Here is a 27,338-nt window from a genome sequence, read left to right on the forward strand (position 1 = left end):
TATATTCCTTCCTGCTTCTATTTTCCCACAATAACCATCCTATCAGGAGAGCTGATATTTCTTTCAATCTTTATTACATTGATCAGATATTCAAGACCTCTGGCCCTTAAAAAGATGTTCTAAACATGTCCTTTATTTCAAGAACATGTTCACACCACACATTAAATCACAAACCAGCAAAGGACAGCACAGCTCCTCAGCTGTGGAAGAGCTTTTAAGTCCTTGCTTCAATGTACTTTGCAAAAAGAGTATTCCAGCCAAACGTTATATTTTCTGCGCATTCTGCCACATAAACCCTCCGGTCCGTTTCTTAAAGCAACTTTTAAGTAAGGGGGAAAAAATCGAAAACATGATAACCCATTGCCTTCTGAAAGGCCAACCATGTGTAAGCATCCGAAGTTTGGGATAGACTTGTTAAAAAAGAACGGCAGGTGGAAGCTGAGCAGGAAGATTCTACCCAGATGCTGTGTGAAAGCGATAGGGGGCGTGGCTGAGCCCCTTTCGCTGAAAAAGAACAGCTGGGAAGGAGACGGGCTAGGGGGAAAGGCTGTGCAGTGCAGAGAGGGTTGGACGCCTTGGAGCTCGCATCATCGGCGCATCAGCGGAAAGGGAAGTCGGAGGGCGTGCACACCCCCTGCTCGGGCGGGCCCCTAAGCAAGCAAGGTGGAAGGGAAAGCTTTGAGCTCTGGATAGCCGATCTGGACCAGTCGGCCTCCCAGTCCAGGTTGCTGGCTGAAGACGCCTAGTCTTTTGCTCCATGCAATGCACCGCCTCCTTTAGCGCGATGCAACGGGCCGGAGGAGGAGGAGCGGCCGCAGCAGCAGCAGCCGCCGAGCCCGGAGGAGGCAGTGGGAGAGGAGGTGACAACGGCGGCGAAACGGTTGCAGCAGCGGCGGCCTCTTATCGGGTGCTGAGCCGCTTGCTGGGGTACGGCGGACCAGAGTCAGCCGCAGCCGGCTTGGGGCTGAGCAGAGCTGTTGGAGAGACTGCCGCTATTGCAACTCGGGATCGTGGAAGGGCGGGCGGGTTGCGGGGCTCGCAGCTTCTGGTCTTCCGCCCTGGAGAAACCGGAGAGCCCTCGGCAGGGTCCCCAGCCGGCTGTCTGCCTCCGCCGCCGCCGCCACTGCCACTGCCTCAGCCACCCCCGTCGGAGCTCCTGTGCGCTAGGCATCGGTGTGCTCTCCTGGATGCTCCGAAGGGCGAGCCGGGAGGGGGACGATGCTGGAGCGGAACGCCGGGTGGCTTCATTTTCCCTCCGGGAGCCGGCCTGGAGTTACAGCTGGCGGCTTTGGGGCTCCATCAAGCACCTCCGACGGTGCTAGGAGGGCTGGGCAAGCCTTCCGGCGATTGCTCCTGCATGAGCCTCTTGCCTCAGCCGGCGATGGCCCCGCCGCCCACTCTGTCCTTGTTGCCCCCGGGGGAAGAGACCAGCGACGCCCTGCTGGTGCTGGAAGCTCTGGGCCCTGACGAGGAGGATGAGGAAGAGACGGCTGCAGGGCAGGCCGAGCCCTCCAGTACGGAGAGCAGCCTCGTTCAGTTGCCCGCTGCAGCCGTCCCGGAGTTCGCTGGTGCTCCTCCTCCTCCTTCGGCAGGCCCGGCACCCGCAGTTGCTACCCCCCGTCCCAGCTCTTCGGCCCCCTCCAGGAAAGGTTCCTTGAAGGTTCGCCTCAGCCGCCTTTTCCGCACCAAGAGCTGCAGTGGAGCATCCTGCAACGCCGGGGCAGCCGCTGGAGCACGCCGGATCGGGGAGAGGGAACTTCTACATGCCACTGCTGCCCCAGCCCCCTCGGGCACGGCAGGAAGCCTCCCCGATGTGTCTCAACCTGGCTACCGGGAGCAGGACTCGAGCAGGTGAGGAAGTGCTGGACCATTGGAATACGGATAAAGGAAGGAGAGTTGAGCAGGCTGGTGTTCCGCTGCATCAATCTGGTATTAGGGGTGGGCAAAGTGAATACGGAAACTGCTGCCTTGCAAGCATCTCCATCCCGCTTGCCTTGTGCCTCAGTTGTGGAATTGTCAAATACTTGGAGAAGTGTTTGATGCCTTTTTTAAAAAAAAATTCAACTCAGTCTTTGAACTTTGAGGCTGCACCTTCAGATCTTTTGGTCTGTAGCCCCAGCTAGCATGGCAAGTCCTCAGTAGTGCAGATCTTGAAGGGAAAGTATTTCAAGGCTTCTGTATTTTTTACACCATTTTATCCAGAGTTTGAAATTGAAAGGATCCAATTGGTATTTGTGATGTATTCTCAAGCCTGTTGGAAGGAATTCACTGACCATATTCTACCATCACTTCTCATTGGTAGACATACTTTGCCTTGTCTCATATTCAGTCTTTGGTATCTCAAGTTAAAAAGATTCAGATTGCCCATAGTGCATTAGAGGATTTACTTGGGATTTTGGAGTATTGCTATTAATCAGTGTAAATAGCTTTTACAATTTAGTTGTCCAGTTGTAAAAAAAAATAGTAAAACCTTATAAAGCTTACTGCCTTACATTAAATTAAATAGAAAAATGGATAGTTACGACTCTGCATCTGAACACCAATTTCATTCTTGATGAAGTTTTCTGTTTAATCCTGTTCAATTCTTGGAGACTTGCCTGGACAAGTCCTTACAGTTTTCTTGGCAAGTAATTTGCCATTGCCTCCTTGGTTGAGCTGAGAGAAAGTGGTTGGCCCAAAGTCACCCAGCTGGCTCTGTGCCTAAGGCAGGACTAGAACTTTTCTTGTTTCTAGCCTCATGCCTTAACCTTTACACCAAACTGGTACTTTGGTTGCATGTTCCTTAATCCTTAGAAAATGGTCAGAGCCACTTTTCCCAACTGTATATAGATGTTGTCCTTGAGGGACTTAATATAAAAGAAATAGGAACCAGATGTTTTACCACCTCTGCCTGTGGGATTGTGAGTGCAGTAAAACTGTAGACTAGAGGACTTTTTCTTGCAAATTGCAGTATGTGTATGATACAAATCAGGGTGATAAAAAAGATGGTGAAACATATGTCATCACAGTTCAAATCAGCCCTTACATTGGGGATGTATACATAAGTCAGGTGGTTTATAACATGCATTTTTTTGTTATTTGTTACCTTCTGCAGATATCTCTAAAGTGTCTGAAGTTGGCTTCTTTAATAGAAGGACCTTACTGTGACAATTTTTAGTAATTTTTGGAAGGATTTGTGTTTCTGAGCTTGCTTTTTTTTTTTTAAAAAAAAAAGCATTCATTCAGAAAAAGTGTTTTGCTCATTATGTCTATGTCTGGTGCCTTCCACAGCTCTGAAATGTCAATAGATTAAGATTACTATTTCTACAGGATTTCAGATGGATTTTTTTCATAGATTGACTTTGCCTGGTGACATAGTATTGGTTAGTTTAATCTGTCTACTTTACAGATTGGCACTTACAGTTCTGTATTTTTGGAGGGAGCCAGGCTGGCAGAGACTGCAGTGTGTTTACATAAAATATTTTTGTTTTGTTTAGCCCTGATTTGATCTGATTTGTAATCATGCTGATTTGAAATAGGGTTCAACCTGCATCTCCCACATTAATGCTAAATACTTTGGCCCACCAGATTCATAAACTAATGTTCAAGTGCAAGAATTTGGTTATTGTGGCTGGTTAATGCACATTCAGGCTGGTCCCTTATAATTCACTATTAAATATATTTTACATGCAGAAGATCTCAGGAATTTCTGATCAGGCACCTGACCAGTACTGCTGTAGTGGTCAAGAAACCTATAGCTGAGTCCTTCTTGAAGAATTATTTCCAATTATGGCAGAAGGGATTGGGGAACAGCGGACTTGGGTAGCTCCCTTCTACTCCAGTCAGCATTGCCTGTGTTTGGAGCAGTGGTGGGTTGCCCCCGGTTCGGACTGGTTCTGTAGGACCGGTAGTAAAACTGGCGGGAGGCTCCGCCCACTGATCCAAACATCATGAAAAGTGATCTGTGCAGCAGAGTGTGCGAGCAGAGCGGGCACAGGGGCACGATGCAAACTGGTTGTAAAGGTAAGTAGAACCCACCCCTGGTTTGGAGGTGACAAGAATGATAAGCCAGAACCTCTTAAAAGAACCCTTTCCCCATATTGAGGAAAATGACCAAAGGGTTGCTGAGGTAATAAACTGACTTTGAAGGGACCATACTGCCATTCCTGTGACCCAAGATCTTTTTCAATTCTTGGTTTCAAGAATTGAAACAGGGACTGGCCCTGGTATAATCTAAGACACATAAATCTACCATAACATGGTTAGGACAAAAAAAAAATCCTGGTAAATTAATGCTGCAAAAAAGGCTATTTTCTTAATTGTCCTCACTTGTGTTTCAGTTCCCTTAGTCAATGACCACATTTATGGACATGCTAAACTATCTGATTACTACATCTAGCACATTGCCTGGGTTGTGGCTCAAAGATAGTTTACTCATTTCATTCTGGGGTGTTATCTGGATCTGAATTAGGCCTCCATTCTCCTTTCTGGACATAGAAGTTAGGAAGTAAAGCAGCTATTAAATGAATCTGTTACAGCCTTATCTCTTTTTCTTCTATTTCCTTTTTCTGATCTATCTCTCTGTCTCTCCCTCCCTGTGTATGTGTATAATATGATTAGCAGAGGCAAATTGACCTTGGGTGTTTTGCCTTTTTGACATGGATGTCATTTCCTCTTTTTTCTTAGATAGCGAAATATCTTGGGCTAGCAGTTTTGACTCAGAAGGCTTAGTGTTAATAAAAGTTTAAGCACTGGCTAAATAAATAATTTTTTAATGAAATCATCTATTAATAAAGCCATGCTTCTCTCTGAAATTGGACTTCCAGATTAGCTAAACCCATGGGTCTGTTCACCCACGACACTTTTTGGCTGTGTGTACAGGTCATATAAAAGTCTAGCAAAAATATTTAGTGTTTGTACAACCTGCTAAGTTTATCTTGTTTTTTTTTTTTTACTATAATTGTTTAGTGCTTGGGTTAGTTCGTAGCTTAGTATAACTTAGTCTGGCAAGCCTAAAAATGAATTAATTCTTAAAATGTGTTGTCTGAGATACTGAATTGGTAGATATTGTATTGGTGAAGAAGATATTGTCTGAGATACTGTATTGGTCGATATTGTATTGGTGAAGAAGATTCCCTCATGGAGCATTCCTTAGTAATCAAAATTACTAAGGTAAAAGACATGTCTCCATCTTACCAAAATCTGTTTTCTAGGGGAATGAACTGGATGTATATATTAGGAAAATGCATTTGTTCTGTCCTTTCTAGTTGAGGTGCTGTATCTCAGATGACATGTGAAGAGTGGGCAATATTATTTGGCCTTAGGTTTAATTATCTTAAAAAGTTTATATTTTTAATAGATAAGATGTTGAAGCATAGCTCCCATCCTTTTTCTCTTGAAATTCAGCAGTGCGGTGTTATTCATTTGTGATTTAACCTGGGCTTTTTTGACATTTGAGGGAGCTTAAAAATACTGTAGACTATACAGAGAAAAAAAAAGCCGCTTTTCAGTACATATGCTCAATCCACCCTTCCTCTCTCTCTGCATTATAGAGTTGGTGTTTTTTTTTAAAAAAAGTTGTTCTATAGGTTTTTCACTTTTTTTTTTTTTTCCTCTTTGGTGATAATAGAAAAATGGAACATAAATTGAAATAATAAATGGGCAGCCTGATGTCCAAATAATTGATTCCTTCAGAGCTAACCTCCTTCATTCTTTTTATAGACCAAGGGGAAATAAAGCGAAGAATTTATGGTATAGTTGAATCAGATCTTATTGTGGATACAGATAAGAGGAGAGGTAAATGCAATCATATCTTTATTTATAGACTCTTTTGTCTGTATTTTTGTAGAAAACAAAGACTGATGCGAACACAAAGTGCCTTTTCTCCAGTTGCTTTTGGTCCCCTCTTCACAGGTAAGTGTTGAACCTGATTCTTCTCTTTCTTTTCCACTATCATTGAAGGAAACCCTATAGTTTTACTCAATTTTGCATACATAATATATTGCTATTAGACCAGAGTTCCCCAACTTTTTTTGCGAGCGGGGGGGGGGGAAGGGATGATTTTATGGGAGGGCCAAGCGCATGTGTGTGCGTGCACGCCTGTGATGTTCATGGCGTATGAATTGGGCCACAAATGTCTGCAACGAGGCTCACTCAAGTGGGACCATGAGCACCCACAAAAGGCTTGCATGAATGAGGCCACGAGCACCCTCAGCAACGTTTGCACAAGTGGTGCTGTGGATGCGCACCAGCCACTCACACGGCCTGGTAGCAATTAGACCATGGCCTGGTAGTGGGCCATGTCCCACAGGTTGGAGACTCCTATATTAGACTATGAGTAATGGTGTTGATTTAAAAAAAAACAACCCTAGTTTTGGAGTGATTCTGATTTTTGAACAAAAAAAAATACCATGAATATATTATATATTTTCACATCCCCAATCAAAAAAGTCTTCTATAGACTAGCTTTCCCAGCCAGGTAATATTCATGTGTTAATCCTCATGTTTGTTAATCCTCAGATATCATAGGAAAAGCTTTCTCCTAAGAAACCTATCCTGGTGATCAGAAGGTTCACAGACTAAATTGAATGAGAGATTGTCTAACTGTCCATCATAAAATAGAAGAACATTAGTAGCTGTTGCTATGTATTGGATTAGGTCTCTTTCCTTAGAACCCAGAAGAGTCTTGTTGGCCAAACTCTGGTAGCAACCTCTCTATTAACATCTGATTTCTAATTAAGCAAGTCTTTGTTTTCAGCTGAAGACAAAAACCTAATTCTGAAATCAGCTGAGATTACACGGAATCCGTTCAGATTAAAATACATATACTAGTGTCTTGAAGACGTTAGCTTTTCCCATAGAATCCCAAATCTGCCATAGAGTTAGAGCCAAGGAAACATGAGAAAGAAATGTTATTTCTAATTTCTAAGTAATAAAAGCAAGCAGGGCATGTCTTAGTGAATTTGCAGAAAATTCCAACAATTTTAAGGTGAAGATTTTAAAAGTCTCTTTTCCTTTTGAACAGATGACATAGTTGGAACAGAGAGCATACTATAATTCCAGATCCTAGGGCCATGATGGCGAACCTATGGCACGTGTGCCGGAAGTGGCATGCAGAACCATTTTTCTGGGCATGCGAGCTATTGCCCAACTCACCTGCAGCTGTGCATGTGCACGTGCCCCAGCTGGTGTTTGGGCCTCCAGTGCGAATGTGTGCAATTCAGGGGACCAAACTGGTCTTTGGAGCTCTCCTGTGCATGCATATGCGTTAGTGCATGTGTGTGAGAGTGCTGGTGCACAGCATGCACATCCGCAGATGGTATTCACCTGTGTGCATTGCGTGTGTGAAAACCACATGCATGCACAGATGGCGCGATTGCATATGCAGTGCATCGGGGAGCAGCACGAAAGCTGCACGCATGCGCAGATGGTGCGATTGCATGCACAGCACACGGTTGGGCACGCATGCAAAAGCTGTGCGCATACTCAGATGGTGTGGTTGCACACACAGCGCACGGTCGAGGCAGGCACGGATGCTATGTGCATGCACAGATGGTGCAGTTGTGCACGCAACACATGGGGGAGGAGCCGTGCATTAGTGCGGATGGCACGCGTGTGCACAAAGCACGGACCTGTTCAGCACTCAGTGAGTAAAAGGTTCGCCACCACTGTCCTAGGACATGATTTGGTCACACAGTTTTGCATAAACAGCACACATTAATCTTCCCAAGAAACATTTTTTAAAAATGAATCAAATCTCACTGGATTTTGTTGTTCTCATTCTGAAATATCACAAGAATTTGATGCATTTAGCTGAAAGCTCACAAGATGTTGATATATCTGGGCAATATTGAGACCTGGCTTTGAAATTTGGAAGCTATCTGCCTTCTGTCTGTTATCCATTTAGCTATGGTTGTTCTTGAATCTTTCCTTCAGCTTTTGCATATGTCTGAGGACTTGGGAATGGGGAATTATGGTTAGGATGCTTGAAGTTTTGTACCTACTAAGTAGGGGTGGGTTTCACTTATCTTTGCCACCGATTCACTTGCGCACGCATGCGCAGATCGTATTTAATGACATCCAGGCGGGTGGGCGGAGCCTCCCACCGCCGCTGCTACCGGTAGCAACCCACCACTGCTACTAAGTATTTGGACCGCAGACATAAATCCAGAATCTGTTTTCAATATTGGACACTTTGCTATACCATATGACAGGAGTATCTTTTACTCAGTGTGAGGTAGAATACTATATAGGTCAGGGTCTCCAACCTTGGCATCTTTAAGCCTGGAGGACTTCAACTCCCAGAATACCCCAGCCAGCAGCTGGCTGGGGTATTTTGGGAGTTGTTATTATTATTATTATTGTTTCGATTTCTATACTGCCCTTCTCCCAAAGGACTCAGGGCGGTTTACAATCAAAGTAAAATCAATTAATACAAAGGAAAATTTAGAATTGATTGAAGAACTTAAAACCAATAAAACCCCTTATTAAAACCCCACTAGGCCAGTCCTGCACGGTGAAACAGAAATGTTTTCAGCTCGCGTCGAAAGGTCTGAAGATCAGGGAGTTGACGGATACCTGGTGGTAGCGTGTTCCAGAGGGTTGGTGCCCCCACAGAGAAGGCCCTCCCCCTGGGTGTCGCCAGCCGACATTGACTGGCCGACGGCACCCCAAGGAGAACCTCCCTATGGGAGCGCACTGGTCGATGGGAGATCGCTGGTAGCAGCAGGCGGTCCCGTAAGTAACCCGGTCCTATGCCATGGAGCGCTTTAAAGGTGGTAACTAACACCTTGAATTGAAGTCCTCCAGGCTTAAAATTGCCAAGGTTGGAGACCCCTGATATAGGTAGTTCTGGATTTACAATCACAATTGAGCCCAACATTTCTGTTGCTAAGTGAGATAGTTATTAAGTGAATTTTGCTCCATTTTACGCCATATGTTAAGTGAATCTGACTTTTGCTTGTCAGAAAGTCACTAAAGGTGATCACATGATCCTGGGACACTGCAACCATCATAAATGTGAATCAGTTGCCAAGTATCTTAATTTTGATCACAAGACCGTGGGGATGTTGCATTGGTTGTAAGTGTGAAAAATGGTTATAACTCACTATTTTTAGTGCTGTTGTAACTTCAAATGATGACTATCGTTCTATTGTAAGTCAAGGATTACCTGTATTTTCCCAGCCCAACTCACAAAGGCATTTTGTTTGATGTACAGAGGATTGACTTTGATATTTGTGGTTGTAAACAAAAATTTACTCGTGAAGACTGTGTTCTTTGCTCCTTAAAGGTTTTGGAGACAAGCTGTGGATATTCACAAACATGTATGAAATACAACACTGTTCTGTGCCTTCAGATACAGATTGAATACTATTTCATAGTGCAACATTTGGCCCAGATATTCCTTTAGCAAAACTTGTTTCAGCAAGTTTGAAAGTCAGCTGAATTCTTAAGTTTAATTATTCATAAGCAATGGAAGTGACCCTACTTATATAATGGCTTTTGGCTCTAAAAATGACCCACAAGATAGCTCATGAGACAAAGAGTATTAAAAGATAACGATCTTTTAAGAGTTCAGCTGAGTTAAAATCTTCTGTTTTCAGTTAAATTTCTTAAAAATGAGATGACACATGTGACTGTCCAAAATCAAAGTAACTTATTTTCCATTGGAAGGGAATTTCATAGTCATTGTGCTACCACAAAAAGGCTTTGTTTTATATTTTTATTTATTTATTTGGTTGATATAGACAGGTCTGTGAAAGATGATCAACTTCTTAAATCACTATCATCTGAAATACATACTCCAGAAAGAAATCTGTTTGCCACTCATTTAACTGTTGATAGTTTTGGAACACTTTTCTTTTTAAAAAAAATAATAATATTTTTTAACCAAAAAAAAAAAACACAAGACATAATAAACACTAACATAAAACATATACTCCTTCTTTACATCAGCTTTGTTTCGGTATTTCTCTATTATTTACATTTTTTCCCTTCTCGTTTCCTTTAATTATACTTATCTTTTTTGTCCCATTATCCCTTATTTCTGTATATATTCCATCATACCTATCATTATAACAAGTCATTTTCTTTCATGCACTTCCCTTTTTTGTATGTGTATATGTGACCCTTTCCCCTTTTTCGTCATTTACCATTTCTAATTTCTATCCAATTATACAATTTATTCCATACTATATAATATTCCGTATCTTCCTTTTCTTTTATCTCCTTTGTTAATTTATTCATCTCAGCACAGTCCAGGAACACTTTTCAAGAGTAGCCCATATGTCTACATTGTAACAAATTTAATTAGGAATCAATCATGATATATGCCTGGGGTCAGAGCATATATCAATAATGCTCAAATATGCTAGGTGAAGTTACATTTGTATTAGGCTCCAAAGCATTTTTTCTTTCTTTCACTCTTTCTCTCTCTCCAGGTGAGACAGTATCTCTGGTAGATGTTGACATCTCTCAGCGTGGCCTGACTTCCCCACATCCTCCAACACCACCACCTCCTCCACGGCGAAGCCTCAGCCTTCTGGGTAACTACTTGCTTCTTCATCTGCTTTCTTTCCAAACTGTATTTCCACTAGCTTCTTTCAGCCGAAGAAGACAATGGCCGTCTTCTTCAGCCTTGAAATAATACTTCTAAATACAGGTAGTCTTAGTTTAGCGACCACCCCAACGAAGCGGTCGAAGTGCTGTCCCGGTGTCTGGAAGCCGTACGGGTCTGGATGGGGAGAAACAGACTCAAGCTCAATCCCTCCAAGATGGAGTGGCTGTGGATGCCGGCACCCCGGTTCAGTCAGCTGCAGCCGCAGCTGGCTGTGAAGCAGTTATTGGCCCCGACGGAGAGGGTGCGCAACCTGGGTGTCCTCTTGGATGGGCGGCTGTCGTTTGACGATCATTTGGCGGCCGTCTCCAAGAGGGCCTTCCACCAAGTACGCTTGGTGCGCCAGTTGCGCCCCTTCCTTGACCGGGATGCCTTATGCACGGTCACTCATGCCCTCGTCACTTCCCGCTTGGATTATTGCAATGCTCTCTACATGGGGCTGCCCTTGAAGTGCACCCGGAGGCTGCAGTTAGTCCAGAATGCAGCTGCGCGGGTAATAGTGGGAGCAACTCGTTGCTCCCATGTAACACCAATCCTGCGCAGTCTGCACTGGCTTCCTGTGGTTTTCCGGGTGCGCTTTAAGATTCTGGTCACCACCTTTAAAGCGCTCCATGGCTTAGGACCCGGGTACTTACGGGACCGCCTGCTGTTACCTTTTGCCTCCCACCGACCCGTACGCTCTCACAGAGAGGGCCTTCTCAGGGTGCCGTCCGCCAAACAATGTCGGCTGGCGGCCCCCAGAGGTAGGGCCTTCTCTGTGGGAGCTCCTACGCTCTGGAACGAGCTTCCCCCTGGGTTACGTCAAGTGCCTGATCTTCGGACCTTTCGCCGTGAGCTGAAAACGCACCTATTTATTCAAGCGGGACTGGCTTAAAATTTTAGTGGGTTTATTTATATTTTAATGTTTTAAATGTTTTAAATTCGGCCACCTTATAATATGCTTGTTTTAATTTCTTTTAATGTTTATATTGTGACTTTTACATGGCTGTACACCGCCCTGAGTCCTTCGGGAGAAGGGCGGTATAAAAATTGAATAAAATAAAATAAAATAAAAATAAAATAAAATAAATGATGGCTTAGTCCCAGTCACTAAACTGCCACCGTGTTTATGATTTTACTTCAGCTTTCTTTTGCTTTACAAACTTGAGAAGGTTGTAAATGGAAGTTGTAAAGTTACTTTTTAATTACTGTCATAACTTATATGGTGGCTATATGAGGCAGTCACCGAATAAGGACTACCATTAAGAGGATTTCCTTGGAATTCTTTATACCATCTCCTTTTTTAAAAAACAGAAATTATTTCAAAGCAGTAACTTCTATATGTTCTCAGTTGTGTAACCATTCTGTTTTCTTTTTTCCTAGTCTCAAATCCACATTCAGAACTAAATTCCTCAGCTCCATAAATCATGTGAATTCGCATATTTTCCATAATTCTGTTTCTGCTAGCCATGGGAAATATGGCACGAAGGACTCTTTTACTTTCCTTTCTGAACGTTTGGCTCAGTTCTCCCTTTGGTTCCTCAGATTCCGTCTAACATTTTCTTTGTCTTTTTTTTTAATCCAATGTGAACAGTAAGAAGATCTGCTCATTTATGTCTTATGGTGGTTAATTCTGCGATAAAGTTATGTAAAGTGAATTATTTGTAAGCTTGTGCTTCTGCCTTTAACAACCTTCATTTCTGAGCATTTGAAGCCACCCAGGGAACATTATTTACTTATATTGGAATAGACAAACTTTTATAACTAGAGGCATCAATAAAATTTGGTTTGCCCAGAGTTATAGAAGCAGTAGAACTGGAATTACTCATTTTTTAAAAAAACATTTAAGGTAGGTAATGTAATGTAATATATTAATAATATAATATGTATATTATAAAATATTATATGTAGGTCTTTGGTTATTCGGGTTTTCTCCCGCGTAAAATTGGAAGTGTCTTGGCGACGTTTCGACGAAGTCTCATTCGTCATCTTCAGGCTAGGTGTTTACAGCTTCGTGCTTCTGGGAGCAATGTGTGATTGCAGCTGTTTCTTCCTTTTTAACTGCTAGTGGGGGTTTGAACTGATTGGGTGGGAGCTTGGCTGTGCTCTGATTGGATGGGGGTTTTTTTGTGCTCTGATTGGCTGGGTGTGTGTCCTGTTTATTAAATATTATAATATATATAATCAAATAATATATTTATTATATCATACATTTCATATAATATATAATATTATATAATATACAATAATTTATATTATATAATAATAATTTTATAATAATAATAATAATAATTAATAATATTATTTAATAATATAGTACAGTACAAATACAAATACAAATACAATACATAATCTAATATTCAGAATAATTTTTTATCGTGCATATGTTGATAGATGTAAGTAGAAGCAGCAGTGACAATATTTCTTTTTGAATGGTGGCATTTAACGTGATAGTCGGCAACTAGGTATGAATTACTTCCATAGGACTGTCTATGTGTATAGTTGTTTTGATGTTGAAGCCAGCAAAAATGGATGTTCAGGTGCTCAGAGAAAGAGCCTTTTATAAGCTGCCTTTTGGTCTGTTGCTTTGTGTATCTTCTGGACCGCTTAACCTTTTTGTTCCTTCTGTTTCCTAGACGATATCAGTGGGACACTGCCTGCATCTGTCTTAGTGAATCCGATGGGGTCTTCATCGCTCCAGTCTTTTCCTCTGCCTCCACCACCTCCACCACATGCCTCTGGTCAGTTTAGCTTTGCTCTTCAATTTTTCCTGAATTTCCATGGTAAATGTTGCCAGTTGCTGGGCTTTTAAACTGATTTGCTGAATTTGGGGACTCAAGACAGCATCCACAGAACAGAACACATAAAATAATTCCATGAAATGTCAAACTAAATACATTTTCTTTCCTTTTCCAGAGGCATTTCCCCGGATACTGCCCATCAGAGCATCCGAAGCAGTACACAGTCAATCTGCACAGCACCTTCAATGCCCCCTTTATCGGCCTGATTCAAGCAGTTTTGCAGCTAGCTTACGAGAGTTGGAAAAAGTAAGGCTTTTATTTATTTATTCAATTAAAAGTGCTTAAACTGCTTTTTCCCCCTGATGATGCTTGATCTCTTTGAACACAAAGAGGTAAAGCCAAGAGGACTGACAACTGAATGGATTTGCAGGATATGCCCTACTGGTATGCAAAATAAAAACTGGTTTGAATGGATAAACTACACATTGCCCTGTGGTTTTGCTGTTTATTTTATTTTTATTTTGTTTAGTACAAAAAAATTGCATATTCACATCAGGCAATGTTAGGTCAATGAATCTTGCTTCATTATAAAAATCTGTTCTGAAAAATAGAATGCTGTGTTTCAAAATGTCAAAGATGATTGTTAGTTTTTTGTCATCTGGAAGGATGTAAAGGATTACCAGTTGCCATGCTGGCTTGAAATTCTGGCAAGTCAACAACAGGTATCAGATTGGATAATTAGGCTATAGTTTAACATTCTGAGCATCTGGAGTTGATTCTTTCAAAAAAATTGCTCCAATGTCGGAATCAGATTCTCAGATAAATTATTGAATGCATATTTTCTTAAATCAGTGTGGATGGTACTGGGGCCCTATGAACTGGGAAGATGCCGAGATGAAGTTAAAAGGGAAGCCGGATGGATCGTTCCTGGTTCGTGACAGTTCTGATCCTCGTTACATTCTGAGCCTCAGCTTTCGATCACAGGGTATTACCCATCACACTAGAATGGAGCATTACAGAGGTGAGTGGAGCACTGGGCACCAAATTAGGGTGGCTTCCTACTTATTTTGAAAGGGAAGGATTTGCTTAGGCTTATTAAATGAATAGTTGCGGAATGTGATTTTCCCAAACCTGGATCTCTCAAGGCCAATATTGGGTCTGGTAGTTATCTTTTATTTAAGTAAGCTTGTGCAGTCTCCATAAACCATGCACTTCCACCCATATACTACCTTGTTCCTTAATGCACCTTTCTTTTTGGCTCAGGAACCTTTAGTCTTTGGTGCCATCCGAAGTTCGAGGACCGTTGCCAGTCTGTGGTGGAGTTCATTAAACGTGCTATCATGCATTCCAAAAATGGAAAATTCCTTTATTTCCTGCGATCAAGAGTGCCAGGTAAGTGTGTGTGTGGGTGGGTGGGTGGGTGCATGTGTGTGACTTTGTGTGTGACTTTGTGTGTATTGGCCCTGACTCAGGCAGCTCTTAGATATTCTTTTGTGGCATTTATTAATCAAGATCTAGAATGACCAGCAATTATTTTTAGCTTTTGTTGGAAAAAACATACCCCGCTAACAGTAAAATTATTCTGAAATATCCAACAGAATTGGTCAGAATGCTCTGATTTCCAGAAGAAATTATTCCAGGTAACAATTAAGTAGATGGAATAGAATTGTAAAGTAAAAGTGCTTCAGAGTGCTTGGAGATCTGTTTTATCCTATTCCTGAAGCTATTCTATCATTCTCATACATGCATTTCCATTGGACATTTTCAATTGGTCTGCTGGTTAAAATAATTTGGGAATGTGGAATTGTACAGTAATTCTTCTTCATTTGCTTCAAAGGCTGAAATATAAGTCAAGGATGAAGCACTTTTGGCCCTTCAATTGTTGGCTTACAGCTTTCATTCTCCTTGGCAATTGGCTACATTGCACTTGAATGGAAATTCCTCCAAATAACAGTGAATTAATCTACACCTTTTGACACAGAAATTTTATGTGATTCATTGACTCAAAAGTTGTTCTTCCAATTCATCTATAAAAATTGGCATCATAGACAGCTCAGATTATTCATTTAGAGAAAGGTGCACCAAGTAAGCAAGTTTCACAATTGTAAAGAACTTGAATGTGCAAGGGGAAAAGAGCAAAAGTCAAATTCACTGGATCCCATTTTATACATTTAAGTTCTCAACTTAAAACAGTTCATTTAGTGATTGTTGGAAGTTGCAATGGCACTGAAAAAGTGACTTTTTTCACACATGACTGTTGCAGCATCCCCATGATCACGTGATTTGCATTCAGATGCAACTGGTTCATATTTGTGATGGTTGCAGTGTCCTGAGGTCATATGACCATTTTTTGCAACCTTCTGACAAGCAAAATCAATGGGAAAGACAAATGCACAACAACCTTGTTACTAATTTAACAACTGCAGTGTTCACTTAACAAATGTGGCAAGAAAGATCATAAAATGAGACAAATTTCTCACTTAGCAAGATACATTCTGGGCTCAATTGTGGTTATAAGTGAAGGACTACCTATATTTAAAAACCATAATGCTAATAATAATAATAATAACAACATGACAGTAGCAACAGCAAATGCCACTTACACAATGAGAAAGATGAAATAGTGGATTACCTTATTTATCAGTGGCTGTAGCAAAATCTCACAAATTGATTATCTACAATGTCATGATCAACTTTTCAAAATCATATATTGGAAGCTTTGCCAGAAGTTTGGATTCGAATACAGCAAAAATTACTGGGAACACCAAATTGACAAAGCTCTTGAAAAAGAACAGGTCAAGATGTTGTGGGACTTTCAAATCCAAACAGATAGACATCTGGCCCACAAAACATCTGACATCACTATTGTGAAAAAGAAAAAAGTCTTGTTTCATTGATATTGCAATATCAGGTGATGCATGTATTGAAGAGAAACAACTAGAAAAACCAATAAAATACCGCGATCTGTAAATTGAAGTTGAGCAATTGTGGAAGAAGAAATAATATCAGTAGTAATAGGAGCTGTTGGAGCAATACCCAAAGGGTTGCCTAATTACATGGAAATTTTGAACTTATTAGACCTGAATATTCTGCCTTTGCAAAAAAACAACAAAAAAACAACCTTACTCGGAACTGCCTATAGAATAGAATAGAATAGAATTTTATTGGCCAAATGTGATTGGACACACAAGGAATTTGTCTTGATGCATATGCTCTCAGTGTACATAAAAGAAAAGATACGTTCATCAAGGTACAACATTTACAACACAATTGATGGTCAATATATCAATATAAATCATAAGGATTGCCATCAACAAGTTATAGTCATACAGTCATAAGTGGAAAGAGATTGGTGATGGGAACTATGAAACGATTAATAGTAGTGCAGATTCAGTAAATAGTCTGACAGTGTTGATGGAATTATTTGTTTAGCAGAGTGATGGCCTTCGGGGAAAAACTGTTCTTGTGTCTAGTTGTTCTGGTGTGCAGTGCTCTATAGCGTCGTTTTGAGGGTAGGAGTTGAAACAGTTTATGTTCGGGATGCGAGGGATCTGCAAATATTTTCACGGCCCTCTTGATTCGTGCAGTATACAGGTCCTCAGTGGAAGGCAGGTTGGTAGCAATTATTTTTTCTGCAGTTCTAATTATCCTCTGAAGTCTGTGTTTTTCTTGTTGGGTTGCAGAACCGAACCAGACAGTTATAGAGGTGCAAATGACAGACTCAATAATTCCTCTGTAGAATTGGATCAGCAGCTCCTTGGGCAGTTTGAGCTTACTGAGTTGGCACAGAAAGAACATTCTTTGTTGTCCTTTTTTAATGATGTTTTTGATGTTAGCTGTCCATTTGAGATCTTGCGATATGATAGAACCCAGAAATTTGAAGGTTTCTACTGTTGATACTGTGTTGTCAAGTATTGTGAGAGGTGGAAGTATGGAAGGGTTTCTCCTAAAGTCTACCACCATTTCTACGGTTTTGAGTGTGTTCAGTTCCAGATTGTTTTGGTTGCACCACAAGGCTAGTCGTTCGTCGGATTCGTCATTGTCTCGAATGAGACCAATCACTGTTGTGTCATCTGCGAACTTCAGTAGCTTAACAGATGGATCATTGGAGATGCAGTCATTGGTATACAGAGAGAAGAGAAGTGGGAGAGCACACAGCCTTGGGGCCCCCTGTGCTAATTGTACAGGTATTTGATGTGATCTTGCTTAGCTTCACCTGCTGCTTCCTGTTTGTTAGGAAGCTTGTGATCCACTTACAAGTCTGTTCCGGTACCTGTAGCTGGTTTAGCTTAGTTAGAAGAATGTCTGGAATGATGGTATTGAATGCTGAACTAAAGTCTACAAAAAGGACCCTTGCATAGGTCTTTGGAGACTCAAGATGTTGTAGGATGTAGTGCAGAGCCATATTAACAGCATCATCTGTTGATCTATTTGCTCGGTATGCAAATTGCAAGGGGTCTAACAGCGGATCCGTGATGGTTTTCAGGTAGGAAAGCACTAGCCTTTCAAAGGTTTTCATGACTACAGATGTTAAAGCAACTGGTCTGTAGTCATTCAGTTCCTTGATGGTGGGCTTCTTTGGCACTGGGATGATGGTAGAGCGTTTGAAGCAAGAAGGAACATAACACATCTCTAGTGATTTATTGAAAATATGGGTGAAGATGGGGGCCAATTGGTCAGCACAGACTTTTAAGCAAGAAGGAGTTATCTTGTCTGGGCCTGGAGCTTTTCCTGGCTTTTGTCTGTGAAATAGGTCCTGCACTTCCTTTTCTGTGATCACTAGGGGTTGTGAACCCAATGAAATGGGGTCAGTTGTAGGAGGCTTGGCTGTTGTTGGTGTGTCTGAGATGGGGGTTGTGGAGATAGGTGGCTGTAGTTTCCTTTCAAACCTGCAGTAAAACTCATTCAGGTCATCTGCCAGTTGTTGATTACCTTCAGCCTGGGAAGGAGATTTGCCATAGCCGGTGATATTTTTAAGAGTTTTCCACATGTTTGCTGGTTCATTTGCTGAAAACTGATTCTTTAGCTTTTCAGAGTAGCTTCTTTTTGCTGCTCTTATCTCCCTTGTTAGTGCATTTCTGGCCTGATTGTACAGCATTTTATCACCTTTTCTGTAGGCTTCCTCTTTGGAATGCCGTAGCTGCTTAAGTTTAGGTGTAAACCAAGGTTTGTTGTTACTGTGTATTCGCAAGTTCCTTGTAGGTATACTTAGATATATACTTAGATGTTATCTTAACAGCTCTTAGATCCTTGGTTAGGACTTGAACTGTTAAGTTTTTATCAGTCCCAGACTGTGAATTGAATTGAAGATTAAATCAATAATAACGATAATGCTGCTGCTGCTACAGGAAACTCTCAATGCTAAGAGTCACTTTTTAAGGTGGGAGGGCATACAAATTGAATAAATTCAAGTCCTAATTATAGTAACTCATATTTTAATCTTACTTCTCTCTCCCATCCATACAGCATAATGGACTTTTTCTCAGTGGGAGAAGCACCTTTGCCTTGTTATAGTAGTGGAATCATCGGGCCTTTTACTTCTGGCCTTCTTTATTCTAGCCCTCAATAAGTATAGTACATAAGACTGTATGGAGTCAGGTCTCCACCAGAGGGCAGTACAGTGATCAATTTAGAGAGCAGCTGTTTTCCCTTATCCTGGAAAATCATATTTCTCAATTGTTGCTGTTATATTTTCTTCTAACCTGATGTCCTGCCTATTTTTTTTTAATTTCCAGGTCTCCCTCCAACTCCTGTCCAACTTCTTTATCCAGTCTCTAGATTCAGCAATGTCAAGTCGCTACAGCATCTCTGTCGGTTCCGGATAAGGCAACTGGTCCGCATCGATCACATTGCAGAGCTTCCACTTCCCAAGTAGGTCTCCCTTTTGCTTTGTGCTCCTTTCAGATCCCGTTGGGTAACCAATAGGATTTGTTGCTTTGTCCAACTCATGGTAAAATTAGTAGTGCCAGTCAGTTTGGCACCACATAAAAAAAAAATACAATAGTGTTTCTTTGTATGAATGGAGAGGTTCTAGGGTGGTGTATACATAGAACAGAAGTCTTCAAAAATCCTGTTCAGGTGTTGGAACAGACTGTTTTGACCTTGCTGTTCGGAAGTTGTTTCACTATGAAACATTGTTAGAAATTTCACACTAGGGTTGAAGCACCTTCAGAAAGATTATGACAGCAGTTAAGTAGGAGAAAGAGAGACGATAAGTTTCTCGAGGAAAGGAGACCAGGAATTAAAGAGGTCTGGCTTCTGTATATGTTGCAAGCATCTGTATATGTTGCAAGCACTATCAGGTATCTTTTTTTAAAAAAAAAGTTTATTTCCTTTAAAATCTCCTTTGTCATAATTTCGCAAACGCTCATGTTAAAATGTAGAATGCAGTTGATCTTGGCCATTTGTATACACTCAAAACATCCCTGCACAAACTTTTGTTAGATGAAGATCTGTAGACATTGGGAATGTTGCAAACTCAATTTTTCTGGAGCCCCTAATTAAAAGAGGAAAAAGAGATTCATTTGCCTATTTATTGGAAATGTCCATTCTGTTTTCTTGGACCTCCAAAATTTACTGGAATCTCCTTCCCCTTCCCTGACCAGGCCTCTGATCGCATACATTCGCAAGTTCTACTACTATGACCCTCAAGAGGAAGTGTATCTCTCACTGAAGGAGGCACAGCTGTTTTCCAAACAGAAACAAGAAGCAGATTCCTCTACGTAGGGAGACTCCTTGTCTGTCATGCTGCTGTCAATGATGGTAATATAGTGTTGTAAATTAGAAGATTCCTGTTTTCTCTCTCTCTCTCTCTCTCTCTCTGAATCTTAAAGGGTTTTAGTTTGACTGTCCTTTCATGCCGTGTACTGGAAGCTTTGCATATACTCTACATTTAAAAAAAAAAAATTAGTGTCAGCTGTGTAGTTAAACACAGTTGTATACCTAGGTAGTCCTCGACTTAACAACTGACTTAATAATTGAGACCAGAATTTCCCTTGCTAAACAAGGCAGATTTTAAGTGAGTCATGTCTGATTTTACAACCTTTCTTAAGCAAATCACTGCAGTTGTTAAGTGAATCCAGCTTCCCATTAACTTTGTTCGTTGGAAGCCAGCTGGGAAGTTCGCAAATAGCGATCATACAACCCCAGGGTGCTTCAGCCCTTGTAAATACATGCTACTTGCCAAGGACTTAAATTTGGATCACGTGACTGTATGGATGCAGCAACTGTTAACTAAGTTTGAGGACTGGTGGTAAATTATTTTTTGGAGTGCTACTATAACTTCGAACAGACATTAAACAAATAGTTGTTGTTCGAGGGCAACCTATATTTGCTCATTTTCCATAACGGAAGCCTAGTCCTCTGCTTACCAAAAGTTTTTTCTTGAATCAGTATAATGCAAGCTTCCCTTGGTAACTTTGGATATGTTGAAAGGCTTACAATTATAAGAGCTAGAATGTGAATTTTGAATTTTAAAGCAAAGTGAATATTAGAATTCAAAACCAGTCCACAAGTACCTGTTATGAGTACAGACCACATCTAGCATTATAATTCCATCTTGGATACGCAAAAAGAAAGAAATGATACATTTTTGTCCTTAACTATGTCTAAATTTATGGGGGGGGAGGTTTTACCTTCCACCCATCTTTCTATTTCCCATCTCCAAATTAGGAAATGGGTCACCAGTATCCTGTAGCTGGGGAAGTTGCACTGGAAAAGACTCCTGGTGTTTCCTTTCTGGCTGTCTTGGGCCTCCGGAAAAGAGTCCCGGGCTTGAACAGAAGCACAACTGTGCACAGAAACGGGCACCATGACCCCATCTGGTTCCAAAAAGAAGTTGGAATCCACTGAAGCTGGACTGTAGGCTCCTGAAAGGATGAAGAATGTTATTTTTCTTGTCAAATTTCTATTTTTGGGGTGCTTTATTTTCTTTCCATGTTTTCCAACATGGGAAATTGTGAGCCAGTTTAACATTTTGTTTACCTTTTGGCATTTGGGGATGTGGAGGGTCAGATTGCCACTGTCTCAAGATTTTATGAGCAAAACCTGCTCCCCGGTTCCAGTGTCTTTAAGAATGCTGCTTTTGTAAGAAGGGTCTGAACTCAAGATGTATTGAGTTCAAGCGGTATAAAATAGTTGCTATGGGAGGGTTGAGCTTTTCTTTACTGGAGGTATGTCAGCTGAAGCTGGACGCCTGTGTGTCATGGGATTGCATTGTGGGTCCTGCACTAAGTTGGATTTCACATATTCTCCCAATTCCATTCCACCTTTGGAATGCTGGGAGCCCAGAATTTGGGCAGGTGGGAAAGGGAGGCAAAGAAGAGTGAGCTGAAATACAACTTCTTGCTCACTTAAAAAAAAGCTGGATAGCATTTGGCGGGGGGAATGGGGGGCAGGGGGATGGGAAGATACCAGAAAAAAAGTTTGATTAAGCAATGGAAAATTAGCCAGATTGGGGGGAAATTGCTTTTGCCTTCTGTTTGAATGCAAATGGGACACGGGTAGCAATGTGAATGGTTTCCACTGCAGGGGCCATCATCCATTGAAAATGGGCAGATCTCTCCCTTTTATTTTATTTTGCCTTTCTTTCCACCATCCTTAACACTGGAATTCATCAACACTGCTGTAGCTGTTGTAAAAACATTGGTATATTCCCTTTACACAGAAATGATTAGCTGAAGTCAGTCCCGGTCTTAACATGGGGCTTCAATCTATTGCCCTTCTCAAGAATGGAAAGCCAAGTTAGCAAGAGCACTTAGGCTTAGATGAGCCAGTAAACAAGTTATGGCTTATCAAATGAAAAGGAAGGCCTCTGGGATCTTCTTAATGTGAGGCAGTACATTTTGAAGCACTTTAGTCCTACGTCTTACTTGGAGGTTGGGATGAAAAAGTCAAGAATAGAAATTCATGATCCTCACTTTTTCTCAAAACCCCCCAAAAAATCACTTTTTGTAAGAAAGAATTGTGTGCAGGTTCCAAAGTTCATTTTGAAGAGCAAGATTTGCCCCAGCAAAATTCAAACCGTTTCTCCATTATTGAGAAGTATTTGCACCATCCACAAAATATATTGCCCGCTTTAGCAATAGCAATAGCACTTAGACTTACCGGTATATACCGCTTCATAATGCTTTTACAGCCCACTCTAAGCAGTTTACAGAGTCAGCATATTGCCCCCAGCAATCTGGGTCCTCATTTTACCCACCTCGGAAGGATGGAAGGCCGAATCAACCTTGAGCCAGTGAGATTTGAACTGCCGAACTGCAGCTAGCAGTCAGCTGAAGTAGCCTGCAGTACTGCACTCTAACCACTGCACCACCTTGGCCTCTTTATATGTGATAAGTCTCTTGCATATGTAGTTTAAGGTACTTGGTGTAAATTTCTTGCTGACATTTTTGAAAGCTGTGGTAACTTAATAATTTATTATGATTTATTTATTGTTAGGTTGAAAAGCTTGTTTCCTATTCTTGAACTAATTTGTCTTGGATTCAGCCTCTGTTCCCTGAAATTTGAAGTTTTGCATCTTGCTTAGGGCAGATGATGGAGTTTTGTAGCCATCAAATCTTTAGAATCTTTCTTTATACGCAGGAAGTTTAAAGTAGATGACTAATAAGCTGTTATTTAGAACCAAGTCTTGTAAAAAAACATGATTGTATCTGTTAGACAGATTTTAGAGGAAGCTACATCTCTCTTCCTCCTATTGCAACATTTGTGCTTCAAGACAGATTCCAGAATTTGTTTCTGATGATTATTTGTGGAGCACTTCTTCCCCTTATCCCTTCCATTCTTCTTTTTCTGATTTTGTCTGAACCTTTTCTTAATTGTTGCTTAAGTTTACTGACTGACATCCACTAAGCTGCATCTTATACCCAAAGAAGCTTATTGCCCAATTTTTAAGTTTATGAAATAAGTCGATTGAAGAGGCCGTGATCCATTGGAGTGCTTTCCTGAATATTCATTGCCTCACAATAGGCTCCCAAAGCTACAGTTGAACCTGTGAAGTTTTTGGATATATCTTATAGTAATAGAACAAGTGGCATTCTTGAAGATCCTTCTGCTACACTGGGAGAAAATGTATTCCTCTTGTTCCTTCCGCCTCCATTTTGGAACAAATGACTATACAATCCAATCATTTCAAATCTTTATTGTGAGTGCACAACGTATGTGCAATGAGATTGGTATACAGGTAGTCCTTGATTTATAACAGTTCGTTTAGTGACCATTCAAAGTTACAATGGCACTGAAAAAAATGACTTATGACCTTTTTCCACACTTACGACCTTTGCAGCATCCTCATGATCGTGTGTTCAAAATTCAGATGATTGGCAATTGACTCACGTTTATGATGGTTGCCATATCCCAAGTACACCTGATTTACTTTTCGCAACCTTTTTTTCAAACAGAGTCAATGGGGAAGCCAGATTAACTTAACGTCCGTATTGCTAACTTATTAACTGCAGTGATTCCTTAACAACAGTGGCAAAAAAGGTCATAAAATGAAGCGAAACTCATTTAACAAATTGTCTCACTTATCAAAATAAATTTTGGGCTCAATTGTGATCGTAAGTCAAGGACTACCTGTACTGGTTTCGAGACTGTATCCAATTAGCATCAAAGAAAAGCATACTTGAAAAGACTTGTTACTTGAAGTTAAAAAAATTCCAGGTAGTATTGAGTCTTAAACCAGGAAGACTCATCCTCCCAAAAGCCTCTTCCTGGGTGAACAGTTTCAAATGAAATGATATACTGCAAATGTAACAATATACTGAAAATTTCTGTGAATTCTCATGCCTTAGAATATATGACTGCAAGGGAGTGTTTAAAGATGCTGGATTTTAGTTGTGGGAAAACAAGCAAAAGAGAGTCAAGATGTTGCTGCTACCCACATAAAACTTTCTGGCTCCTCGGATAACAGATGAGCTATTCCCATAGTTAAAACTTAATTGTAAACATAGTTTCTCTCTTGCTTAAAATGACATAGATACTGATGTGTGGTGGGTGGACTTTGAGATTTCTTTTTCCTCATGTTTGGTTCAGGTAAGAGCCAAGATCAAATCCCAAAGTCCTAAAGTCTGCACTTGCTTTGATGGTGGGGAAATATTTTTTAAAATCTGGTTCAGACACGCACAAACCACATTCCTGTGATGGGCGCTCACTTTCTGTTGCTGACTATCTGCCATTTTGTTGAACTGAACTTCTCTGAGATTGTGTTACTGACTACTGAGTAGCAAAGGCCAATCATGTGTAAATAACTCCTAGAGGGCCATTTTGGCCTTCTTTGGCCATTGTTACATCCATGTTAGGTCTGGTGTAATGTTTTTCTGTGGAAAAAAAAAATCTTTGTCTCTTTTTTTAAATACCTACCCTATGGAAGCTATTTGAATTTCATTCTGTTTGAAAGGTGTGAATGACTGGATGAATGTTAACACCAAGAGAATTAAATCCTGCACTGTAGTCTTTTGGGTTTTCTGCCTTTGAACCTTTGCTTGGGCATTTTCTGATGTAACACCTGATACTACATCAGTACAATGGTCATACAAAAGATGGAGGGACTACTAACCAAGAATGAATTGGTAACATTTGAAATCATACCTAGTTTTATGGATATTTTTTCTTAAATATATTATTTTCAAGTGGGACCTAAGGCTTTCTCAACAGATTATTTCCTTTCCTTTCCCTACCTTTCCTTTTTATCTTCTTTTTCAAATCATGGCACAAATAATATCCCTTCCCTGAAAAGTGATTAAAAATAAATTAATTCAAGTTGCCTTCATTCTTTAAATTTTACATTACCAAAGGAGTTTTTAAGAAGGATTTCTGCATCATGCAGAGAGAAAATAAATTGTGACCCTGTTTGCCCTGGGTGAGAGATGCAGTCTTTTGTATGAATAAGGATGCACAATGCAAACATAGATAAATACCGAGCTTGAAATATTTCTGTTCTTCAAAAGTGCTTCTTTATTTTTGTCCCTTTAAAATAGCCTTGTTGGATCTCTTTCTGTTTTGTTTCCTGAATGGGAAGGTGAAAGAATGGTGAATGACCTGCTGAACAGTACACTGGTTCATACGTTGCACTAAGTCATGTTTCATTTAACTATATACTTCGATGAGCAAGCCATAATTGGCTCTATTCATGCATTATATCAAGCCATAAACCAGGGTTGACAAATATTATTGGCTTTCCCCCCTCAAGATGCTAAGCTGAAATGGAAAGAATCCATATTATGGCTTAGTGTTAGGGGTGATCCCTGTTTATAAATTTGTGGTAGATTTAACCATAGATGATAGTCCAGCTCCCAACTGCGCTCCGTATTATGTTTCTGGCCAATGAAATAATTTTCTCTCCTTACTGAAGTGAAATAAGGGCTTACTTGTGGGAGTTAGATTACAAGATATTTGAAATGTTGTTTTTTTTTTGCAGACTTCAAATTGATACTGCTTTATTTAGCTTCGCATCTGCAATGAATGTACTCCATTGTTATTCACCTGTTTATATAAACAGGTGTTACAGTTTATTAAATACTTATATAATGATTGGAATATACAAAGACCCAGGTCTATCAGTCCTCTTGGCTGGTAACTATTGATTAACTAATTCCATTTGGAAGTGATTCAGGACCTAAATCAGCCTTCCTGATTAGATCAGCTTGAGGAGTTCATTCCATTTCAAATTATTCCATTTGGGGATGATAGTAATCTCCTAGGAGGCACCAGATTAGAGAGGACTGATCTAATAAATAAATGGAGTAGAGATGTTGCAGATTCACTAATGTAAGTTCTATGTCATTTGTTCTATTTGGAGAGAATAAACATTTTACAAATCGTCTCTGGGCTCTATGGATATTAGAGTACATTATAGTTAATAAGGTTGTATGACACTGTTACAAAAGCATGTCATGTAGTACTGTCAATTACAGGGACCAATCCTTACAGCTTTTCTATGACCTAAAATAAAAGTGCTCATAAAACTGCCAATCAGTGAACTGATTTAAAACACAAAACTTAATTTGTATGCCTCAGCAACAACATACAAAAAGCTGGTGGTATATGCATTCAAGTTCAGTGTGACTCTAAATCTTGCTTATAACTCCCAACAAAGTTCATTTCACAAAGTACAATTTCACTGCATTGTAAGATGTTTTCTGATTCTGTTTTGATCCAATTTGCCTTTTTGTATGCATGTGTTTAATTTATTAAAATATTGCTGTAATTTATTTTCAGAATTGCATAACATAAATGGAATCCAGACTTGCAAGACAATTTTAAAAACTTGGGTCTGGGGAAAAGAAAAAAAAAGATGCTTTATAAAAATAAATGCACTTTGGTGTGTTCTAAGACATGTTTTAAGAAAGGCGAAGGCTGTTTTGTGGACTGGGTTCCGATTGATCTTGTCTGTATATATTGTATCAATAGGCACATTTTTGTTCCTTATTTGGAAGCATTGCTGCAGAGTCCTGTCTGGAAAATGGATGTATTGAATTATTTTGCCTCAATTTCCCCCCTCCTTTTGGGGTAAATTTTGTCAACCATGGGATGGAATTTTGCCCTGTTTGTATCTCATTCTATTGTGGGTTGATTTTCTTTTTTGTTCCTTTTGGCCTATGGGTGTCTGTTTCACAGGGTTGGTGGGGAGTGGATTTTGAAATAAAACACTTAAATTATTCCATATGTGCTCTGTCTTGTTTTTGCAGTAGAGATTTCTGGTAGCTCAATCAACGTTTGATTATAATATCTGGCAGCCTGATACCTTGGGTGCAATAGAGAAACTCTGGCTATCTGGACATTGCTGGACTACAATTCCCAGCATTCTCTTTCATTATCTATGCCTTTCATATCAGTGAGAGCTTCACCTAATGCATAGAGAGCCCCAGGTCTCCTACATCCTACTTTGAAGGCATTGCTGACATATTGTAATTGCTGTGTCTGTCAAACCTCCGGTAAAGCACATGGTGTACAAACCTACCCAACTCTCATGTGCTTTCATCTCTTCATATTCTGATGGTAGTGATGTGAGCAGTTAATGGTTG

At 40.5% G+C, this 27,338-nt stretch overlaps 1 protein-coding gene across 1 annotated transcript; it reads left to right on the forward strand.

The window, feature by feature from the left end:
* Window positions 1–614: 614 nt before the first annotated feature.
* On the forward strand, window positions 615–26,973 carry SOCS7 (suppressor of cytokine signaling 7). Its single transcript, XM_058181984.1, has 10 exons — window positions 615–1,851; window positions 5,828–5,892; window positions 10,419–10,523; window positions 13,210–13,314; window positions 13,490–13,620; window positions 14,167–14,335; window positions 14,578–14,706; window positions 19,050–19,185; window positions 19,920–20,076; window positions 20,986–26,973. Exons 1-9 carry the CDS (start codon window positions 758–760, stop codon window positions 20,038–20,040), a joined length of 2,055 nt encoding a protein of 684 aa, XP_058037967.1. The 5' UTR covers window positions 615–757; the 3' UTR covers window positions 20,041–20,076; window positions 20,986–26,973.
* The last annotated feature ends 365 nt before the right edge of the window (window positions 26,974–27,338 follow it).

Source organism: Ahaetulla prasina, chromosome 4 (genome assembly GCF_028640845.1).
Source record: "Ahaetulla prasina isolate Xishuangbanna chromosome 4, ASM2864084v1, whole genome shotgun sequence".
Taxonomy (NCBI): domain Eukaryota; kingdom Metazoa; phylum Chordata; class Lepidosauria; order Squamata; family Colubridae; genus Ahaetulla; species Ahaetulla prasina.